The sequence below is a fragment of the Coptis chinensis genome, unplaced genomic scaffold, assembly GCF_015680905.1.
Source record: "Coptis chinensis isolate HL-2020 unplaced genomic scaffold, ASM1568090v1 utg4887_pilon_pilon, whole genome shotgun sequence".
NCBI classification, from domain to species: domain Eukaryota; kingdom Viridiplantae; phylum Streptophyta; class Magnoliopsida; order Ranunculales; family Ranunculaceae; genus Coptis; species Coptis chinensis.
Window position 1 is genome coordinate 171,998 of NW_028238159.1, and position 8,878 is coordinate 180,875.

The window sequence follows — 8,878 nt, forward strand, 5'->3', positions numbered from 1 at the left end:
CGACAATAACGTCTCCCCAAGTGAATCAACTGAAGCATCATCAGACCTTGCTTATGTATATTTGCGGAGCACTACTCATGTCAAAGTACAGAGATAGTACTGGGACGGTCTCTTTGTTTTTCTTCATATCGATTGAATTGTTGTTATATATGTTTGTAACTTGTACTCAACAGTTTCATTATATTGCATTTGAATTTACAATTGATTTTGTTAGTGAATTAATGATACTAATTTTCTGTTTTAATTCTTTGTATTATTACATATATGTATTTGCTTTGTACTGAACATATATTTGATACACACCCAAATCTCAATTAGGAGTGCCACTAAAATACCCACCAAAGTAAAATATAAATACAAGTAGACTCTGTAGAGAATGGCAGCACTAGATGCTTTGGTGGAGATAACCCCAACAAAGCAGAGTTGTCTACAGCAAAACAATGAAGAGAAATCTTGATTATCAGATGCCCCTGCTTCAGAACATTAACTGAAAAGAACGAATCTGCTGTTTCATTCAAAAGGGGCACGGTATTAGCACCCACCCCACTTTATGGTACTAGCACCCCTTTTGAATAATATATGTCATATATCATCCAAAGGGTGCTAGTCCCATAAAGGCATAAAGTGGGGTGTCAATACCGCCGCCCCATTCAAAATGCCTATGACCAACAAAGGTAGATATGTATTAGAGTGAGAAATGCCACCAGCACCACTGATGCATCTCTATTTATTACATTTGGTTACAATTCCTGCTGCTACTCCCTTCTTCAAATAAACTTCCCATGTCTACCCCAGTTAAGAGTGTCAGAACTGTTAGCTCAGCCCTTCCCTACACTAGAAATAGAGCTCCCACCAATGAAATTTTTAGCACCGCCATCAATATTACGAGCACGGATATTACTTCCAGCAACATCAAAGCCATCATCAGGTTTAACAATATCTTTCAGAGATTTCATTTCAGCCTCTTCATTGAAGGAACAATCCTCATCGGAATCCCAATAATCAAAATCTCGACGCTCCCCTTCACACCATTTAACAGCCTCAGGTAGTATTTCATACAGAATCTTGTTCCTGCAAAAATATCAGACCTGTGACATGTACTAGAAACAAATTTTTTGTTCTATTAGAACAGTAGACATACCCAATCTTGCAGTCATCTTCCCATGACATCTGTTTGCAACAAAAGATACTATATTAGATAATGCCAACCTAACATATACCAAACTAATCCTATTCACACACTAGCGAACATCCAAGATAGAACGACAACTAACACTAGTGAAGTAGTGGCTCATAAGCCAAATTTTGTTTCTCCTTCCCCTATACTTTGTGCATGTACTAATTAAGTTGAAATACTGCGCTCCATAGATTTATCATTTTGAAACTTTTGTCACCATGTTGAAATGAAACGTAACAGATTCTTGTGTCAGTGTAGATATGTAATGGTTACAGCTAACGCTAAAAAAGCAAAAGCAGAGAAAGAACGCTTACATAGTATCCATCGCTTTCATTACCATTGTACTCATCATCATCATCTTCACTATCAATTTCATCTCTTTCGTCCTCGTCATAACAATCACAACCTCCAATTTGCTCTTGTCAGCGTCATCATCAGCATTCCTGTGGTCATCGTCGTGATCACCACCACAACACTCCTTATCATCACGTTTGTCATTTTTAGGTTCATCTTTGAGAACATATTTAGCATCCTCAGATGTTGTGAAGTAGTAAAAGAAACTTTCACAGCTCTCAAATTCAATGACAGGTTTTGTCTTTTGTGAACCCTTCTTCGGTTTATTCCTCACCAACAGTTTCTTTGGACTTTGCCCGAAGTACCACTCAATCTCTGTCCTGCAGCAACAATAAAACCTAGCATTATTGTCCTGAATACATTTTGTAAGTCTAACATCCAAAGAGTTTCTGTTCAAATGTCCAAACTTCTGTTTACCCTATTGCCTTTCTCATATAAGATTTCTTCCCATCTGTTTGTACATGGTAGGTTTTCGTCAACACCGTGTTTTTGAAGTAAGGGTTGCACTCAAATAAAAATTCCAATCTGATCCTGTTGGGGTTGCTTAGGTGGCATATCCTTATATCTTGTAGAAATGCAAGTACCTTTTCATCAGCCTCGGTGACCTGAGCACACGTTTTAACAATATTATATAAGCAGCCACAACTGAGGGAGTGCAGTATGGTAAGGTAGTTGTTTATAACTAATATACAACATTATACAAAAATTAGAATTGGTGGAAAAACTATCTTCACACCATTATAAGTTGTTAATACAACTAAGCAAATTCCATTGATAAAAAGAGTTGAACGTTGATTACAACTACAATTATATCCCATGTGGAAGTTATAGACACAATGTGAAAGCACAAAATTTTTTGCTAGCAAACTCTATTTTAATTTTGAGTTTCCTACTTTTAATAATATAATGAGGAGGAATGCTAGCATCCACATCATTCATGCATTAAAGGAAAAGGACTTTATCTTGCGTTTCTAAGATTCAAATCACCAAGTATATTTTTGTAAAACACAATATAACAACTTTGTCTTCCAATGGTGCACATGCTACATTATGTGGACATAGGGAGCTTGTAGCTTCTGGCTTCCTTCCCTGCCTACTATGCCTTTTACGATTTTCTTTCTTTTTTGCCTTCTAGAATTTTTTTTTTAGCAAACTCAAATAGATTGAGTCTGAGTTGTTTTAGGATTTGTTTTATTGATTCGGAAGTTCTCCTCCTTTGCCATAGTAGCGCAGTTGGCCTGAAGCTTGACAAATACTGAAGGAGACACAGGTTCGAGTCCCCTCACTTGCAATGCTACTGAAAGTGACTAATTAAGAGGCCGGAGCGATAGCCTACTCCCTGGCTTACCCTGAGAAATGAGTGGTGGGAGAGCAGGGCTCCGTGGTGACTAGGACCACTAAAAAGGCGGAGAACACCACATTAGCCAAAAAAAAAGTTCTCCTCCTTAGGTTTGTAAATTCTATACAACTGATAACTAGTTGCTTTCAATAATAGACTATTATTGACTATGTTAATACAGTTTACAACTGTAGATACTAAAAAATAACATATCCTACGCAGCATCAATGAACAAGGGGTCAATAAGGTTCAGTGGTCTAGAGGGCCATGAAATGGCAAGCCACTCACTCACCAAGAACTAATCTGTGGACGATCGCCTTTCAGCTGGGAGATTGAGGGAAGAGGAATAGTTAAGTTATCAAAAAGTCATCACAAGTTGGCGGTACAACGCTAGATTTATATTATTAATAGAATTATATTAGTATGGATATTAGGGCTTCCATATTTATAGTCTAGCAAATAAAAGAATATCCTTCTTCTAGTTGAAAGTTTTGATTCCAATAAAACTCACTTGCGTCCTTCACTGTTCTTGCTTCTGCGAAATTTACAAACACAATTTCATCCCCGAAGAGCATATACAAATTAAAGGGGAAACACAGGATCACATAGGGATAATAAGGATATCCTCACCTCAATCCAATCGTAGTACCTCAAGACATTAAGCCAGAAATCTGGTATCCCTTTAACGGCTAAAACAAATACATGAAAGCCAAGTAAATGATCAAAGAGAAATAAATAACATCGTATATAGCTGATGAATATCGGGGCTGTAACATTACCCTCATCCTCCGGACAGTATTGTGGAATTTCCTTCAACGTCTCATTGTTAATAGTATCCACGTCCATGATACCATTCACGATTTCAAATCTCTGCACATAAAGACATAATAGATTTTAAAATAAGGATTTAGGGCCAAAAAAATAAAGAAGAAAAAAAAAACTTTTTAAAATCTTGCACCCCAACGGTGATGTAAGTCCCCTTCGTAGCATGCATTCTCATCCCCTGTGACGGTGTTGCAACTGATACGATATTGGACAGATTTCCAGGATCCCTATTCCGTAGTTTGGAAATCATGTTAGGTTGCAGCAAGTGGAGGATGGAGGAGTTAACAAAGCTACAGATTTCACCAGGTCGGATTGGATTAGCTAACATTTGTGAGGGGACACCGAGCAGGTGTTCCCCATCTTTGCCATATGCAAACACCCACGTTATTCAGTGTTGGGAGCTTGCATGACAAGAGCAGATAGAAGGCACTTTGTTTCAGTACAAAAGGTCAAGAAGCAAAGCTTATTGCAAATATGAGTTTCATATGGAAGCTTCCATACAAAATTTGCAAGAGTACAAAGTATACTAAGGAGAAATGGTGAAATACAGTTTCTTTAAAGAGCAACAAGTTCGATTCTAATTAAGACTAGTCTGAAGGGCAAGAATCTACATCAATAACTTATGAAGTAAGCCATGACCATTTCCCTTCTTCACTGCATACCTTCCCATATAGATCTTGAACTAAGCTTTCATCTCCTGCTTTGAATATTCCTGCTGCTCTCGCTTTGCGAACCATATCATGTTGCTTCTGAAAATAAATTCACCCGAATGAAAAGAGTATAAACCATGAAAGAAAACTGAAATAGTACACAGACATAAACTAAGCACCATAGCATGAACCTGGAGTGTGAGAGGGACTGTCTAACTTGAGAATGTGAGAAGCTCTCAATTTTGAATCGGCTCATAACCCGAACAAGTATATACAGTCATACACAATACTAATACATGATTTTTTGTCCCTTAACATACTTAAAACTACGCCATACTGAATGATGCCGTTAATATGGCGACAATCTTGCCGACACTTTGACCACATGTAAAACAGAAGGTTTGGGGTTGAACTGACATAGTAGTATAACCACAAGTTGCTATTTGTTGTCCAAGGAAAATGTAGAAGCTCTATATTTCAGAGACATCTAGCAAAAGGACTAGATTCTCTTTCAAACGGACATTTCTACTTCCATGTTCTCATAGCCACTTGAAACCCCATATCCATTAAAGAAATAAATCTAAGTTGGTTTAAACTTGAGAAAATGGATTAATCTTTATACCAACCAAGACTCCAACATCGGGTTGTAAACTTGATTTATAAAATTCAAATTCACTTCTTTTACAAAAACATTGATTTATAAGAAACCAAAGTAAATTTCAAGATTGGAGTCTTTCTTTGAGGTCCTTTATAAGTGTGACAACATTCATCTCGAAGTGTGACCTAGAACTTTTAGTAAAAGTGTATATGCATATGCCAAATGGACAATCTCAAATAAAAATTATTTCCGCAAAACTAAGTAATGTATAACCTGAACAAAGAACACTTGTTTTTTAATTAATCGTAAAAAACAATAATTTGATCAAAAAATGGATATCAAAAGGACAGAATCCATAAAATTCCACTAATATAGCAAGACGAGGGAGAACAATGCACAACAGAAGATTACAAAACCGGCCTGAATCCCAAACAACCCATTCGTCACTCAACTAAAAGATAGCCCCATTTTCCCCTCCCACAAATAGACACCAATGTATCCTACAAAAGCTTTCGAGCTCTACTGACGGAGAAGACATTCTTTCAACTCCGCTTCTAGCTCCGACTTTTTTTCAAACTGAATGATAACACTTGCCCAAAATCCCCCGTTATTATTGTTGGAGCTTGGAAGAGAAAAATATTTTGACCATACTTTCAACTACCATAGGAACATTTTTAAAATCGATAAAAGGTCTTTTGTTGATATAACCCAAAGTGATTGATCGGAGAGTAATGACGTTATAAGTTAAGTTCTAAATAGGATAACACTTTATTAATCTCCTGATATAATGAGAGTAGACATATTACATTTTGAACTTCAAATAAAATAGGTTCATATATATATACCTGAAGCAATTTAAGAGCGTAGATTCGCTTCTTGACTTGTTTGGGGGCAGTAAGGATCATGTAGTACTCGCTTTGGCAAACTACAACCAGGTGGAAATTCCTGTCAACCAAACAAAAACAATATAATAATAATAATACACAGTTACAAAAGAGTTATCAAGTAGAAGAGAATTAAAAAAAATATTAAAACGTTTTTCACCATGAAAATTTTGTCATCTGATCCTGACCAATACATGATTAAACCCTAGAGTTTTTTTTTGGTGGGCGGGAACTTAAATGGAAGGAAAAACGACTAAAAAGGGTATCCAACTTTAAAGTTTACCGAAAAGATAGGGTGCGCAGGCTGTCCACCACATATTTAAAAAAATTTGACCGTGTGTTTAAGTTTTTAGGAAAAGGAACAGTGAACAACAACTAATTGTAAACAAAAAAAAGAGTTGTGATTTAATGGCAGAAACCAAAAAGTCGGAAAAGAGACAAAAAAGAGTTGTGCAAAAAGAGTTGTGCTTGAATCGTTTGAGGTCGGATCATACCTCATTTCAATAAACTGAATTCACTTATAAAAAAAAGGGTTAACTAGCTAGATGAGCCAATTAGGATTTCCCCCCACTAGATGAGAAATTAGAGTCTCCCTCCTAAATACACACAAAAAAAAGTCAAAGTGGGTTGACCGAAATTTTTTTGTGTGTATTTAGGGGGGAGACCCTAATTTCCCATTCTAGTAATACTAGTTCACCCTAAAAAAAAAACAAAAATAGTATGATATATGAGGTCGGATGATATATCTAACTGATATCTAATGGCAAGTAGACTACAATGTCATTTGCTGTTGGATACTTAATTATCTGCTATATCTAGTAGTTTAATAGTAGTATGCTATATATAGTAATTTAATAGTGTTATGCTACATTTAGTAATTTAATATGAGTATGCTACATGTAGTAGTTTAATAGGAGTATGCTACAAGCAAAATGAATAGTTAAGGGTAAGAAAGTAACAACACATCTTCTCTCCCTCTAACATTTAGAATGGCGCGAACTAAACTTTTCTCTCTCACTAAAATCCGTTCAACTTGAGAACTCTTGCCTCCATTTCTCGTAGTGTACTTTGATCTTCAACAATTATAAGTATGAGGTTAGTTGATTTCTTTTTTGGCTCTTTCTCTTTTTCATGTCTAGGTAAAATTTCACAATTGAATGGTGTATGATTTAATGTCAAATAAAGTTGACATTAAATCAAATGAAGTTGATATTGAAATTTTCCAAAGTGGTATATGGTTTGAACACCATAGTTATTTGGTTCTGACCATTATACTGTTCATGCATTTATGTGTTTTTTTTACTATTACCACTGTGATTACTTCGTAGAGTAAGAAAACGAGTGAATATGTGCTAAAAGTGCATTTGTTTCATGTAGCAATCCGATGATGAATCACTTCTCTGATGACGAAGAAGATTGGCTTCGAAATTCATGTTTTGATAGTTTTACGTATGAGGATAGTGATTTTGTGGATGTCACATCTATTGGGGAGGGTGAAAATGTTGAAATTCATGAGAACAGTGATAGAGACAGTGATGGGTGTGAGGCTGGTAGAGTTTTCGAAGCAGACAAAGCAACATTCTATTCTATGCAGTTCAAGACGATTGAAGAGGCTTTTGCAATTTACAATCAATATGCAAAGTTAGTCGGTTTTAGTGTTCGTAAAGATACTTATAGAATGCGTACAGATGGTGTTCGTGTTAAGCGGAGATTTCTATGCTCACCATCGGTGAACGAAATGTAAACAGGGGTGACACCCAGAAAACGCGACATCGAATCCAGAGAGTTGAAGGCCATCAGTAGGTTTAAATGTAAAGCCCGCTTTGAAGTTGGTTATGATTTTGAATCAAATTTGTAGGTTGTGAAGGATTTTATTGGGGAACACAGACATCCACTTGTACCAGATATAAGCTCGATGTTCTTAAGATCACATAGAAATGTAAGTGAAGAAGATTTGAAATTTGCTACGAGCCTAGTTGATGTTGGTATTCGTAAATGCAAGGTGATGGATGTTTTTGTATATAGAGCTGGAGGTTTCTCAAGTGTTGGTTTTTTGAAGAAAGACTTGTATAATCATATAGGGCTTGATAGGAGAAATCAATGTATTAAGATGGTGACGCCAACACACTGCTGGCTTTCATGGATAACAAGGTGAAGGGAGATCCCTTGTTTCATTACAATTATAACTTAAATGAGGGTGGGCAGTTGGTTAGACTGTTTTGGGCAGATTCCACCTCACATGCGGACTACAGTTGCTTTGGAGATGTATTGTTGTTTGATTCAATATACAAGAGCAACCAGTACATGATGTCGATTGTTGTGTTTGTTGGAGTGAACAACCATCGACAAACAGTAGTGTTTGGTTTTGCATTGTTGACGGGTGAGTGTGTGGAGTCTTACGAGTGAGTATTGAAATCTTTAGTTGGCACGATGTATGGCAAACACCCTAAGTCAGTGATCACTGATGGTGACCCGTCGATGTGCGAGGTTGTGAGATCTACTCTCCCAAATTTGAAACACCGCTTGTGCTGTTGGCACATTATGAAAAATTGCCTAAAAAATATCCACATCCTTGGATTTTCAATAGATTTCTGCTCTATTATGTTTATGAAGTGTTCGTCCAATGAGTTCGAAGAAAGGTGGGAAACACTCGTGAAGAAATTCCAAGTCAGTAATAACAAATGGGTGAACATGATATACAAGAAAAAAGAGATGTGGGCAGAATCATATCTCCATGGTGAGTTCTTTGCCGGTTGTAGAAGCACCCAACGTTGTGAGAGTATAAACTCCGTAATCCGGCTTCATATGAAAGTTGGAATGCAGTTGTTTGAGCTGTTTGGAAAAATGGAAGTGGTAGTTGCAAATATCCGGCACCAAGAGCACGAGGAAGAGGTGATGACGAATGTAACCAAACCAGTCCTTCATACCCACTTGAACGATTATGCAAATCAGGCTGCATCTATATATACGCGAGCTGCTTTTGATTGTTTTAAGAAGCAATTAAAAGACCAAGTTATGTACACTGCAGACGATAAAAAAGATGTGGATGAC

At 36.7% G+C, this 8,878-nt stretch overlaps 2 protein-coding genes across 7 annotated transcripts; one reads left to right on the forward strand and one right to left on the reverse strand.

Moving 5' to 3' along the window:
* Positions 1-269: 269 nt before the first annotated feature.
* On the reverse strand, positions 270-6,368 carry LOC147473093 (nucleosome assembly protein 1;1-like). 6 transcript variants are annotated; one of them, XM_086587831.1, is made up of 10 exons: positions 6,111-6,182; positions 5,789-5,888; positions 4,358-4,444; positions 3,829-3,922; positions 3,650-3,740; positions 3,501-3,559; positions 1,949-2,136; positions 1,492-1,851; positions 1,142-1,170; positions 270-1,071 (listed from the first exon to the last, which is right to left on the reverse strand). In XM_086587831.1, exons 3-10 carry the CDS (start codon positions 4,363-4,365, stop codon positions 953-955), a joined length of 948 nt encoding a protein of 315 aa, XP_086443957.1. In that variant the 5' UTR covers positions 4,366-4,444; positions 5,789-5,888; positions 6,111-6,182; the 3' UTR covers positions 270-952. The 6 variants fall into 6 exon arrangements, with proteins under 6 accessions (XP_086443957.1, XP_086443954.1, XP_086443955.1 ...); XM_086587828.1 differs by lacking the exons at positions 3,829-3,922; positions 6,111-6,182 and adding an exon at positions 6,322-6,368; XM_086587829.1 differs by lacking the exon at positions 3,829-3,922 and having other exon boundaries at positions 6,111-6,250.
* An 846-nt stretch (positions 6,369-7,214) lies between these two features.
* Positions 7,215-8,233, forward strand: LOC147473094 (protein FAR1-RELATED SEQUENCE 5-like). Its single transcript, XM_086587823.1, has 3 exons — positions 7,215-7,556; positions 7,686-7,871; positions 8,033-8,233. Exons 1-3 carry the CDS (start codon positions 7,215-7,217, stop codon positions 8,231-8,233), a joined length of 729 nt encoding a protein of 242 aa, XP_086443949.1.
* Positions 8,234-8,878: the final 645 nt, after the last annotated feature.

Excerpts from the sequence above, each read along its gene's own strand:
- LOC147473093 (XM_086587827.1), bottom strand. Across the intron at positions 3,741-4,357 it reads TTCAAGATCTATATGGGAAG|AGATTTGAAATCGTGAATGG; the intron begins GTATGCAGTGAA and ends CTTTATGTGCAG. Across the intron at positions 1,072-1,141 it reads GAAGATGACTGCAAGATTGG|GAACAAGATTCTGTATGAAA; the intron begins GTATGTCTACTG and ends ATATTTTTGCAG.
- LOC147473094 (XM_086587823.1), top strand. The coding sequence starts at position 7,215 with ATGAATCACTTCTCTGATGACGAAGAAGATTGGCTTCGAAATTCATGT. Across the intron at positions 7,557-7,685 it reads GATTTCTATGCTCACCATCG|GTTGTGAAGGATTTTATTGG; the intron begins GTGAACGAAATG and ends TCAAATTTGTAG. Across the intron at positions 7,872-8,032 it reads GAGCTGGAGGTTTCTCAAGT|TTGGTTAGACTGTTTTGGGC; the intron begins GTTGGTTTTTTG and ends GAGGGTGGGCAG.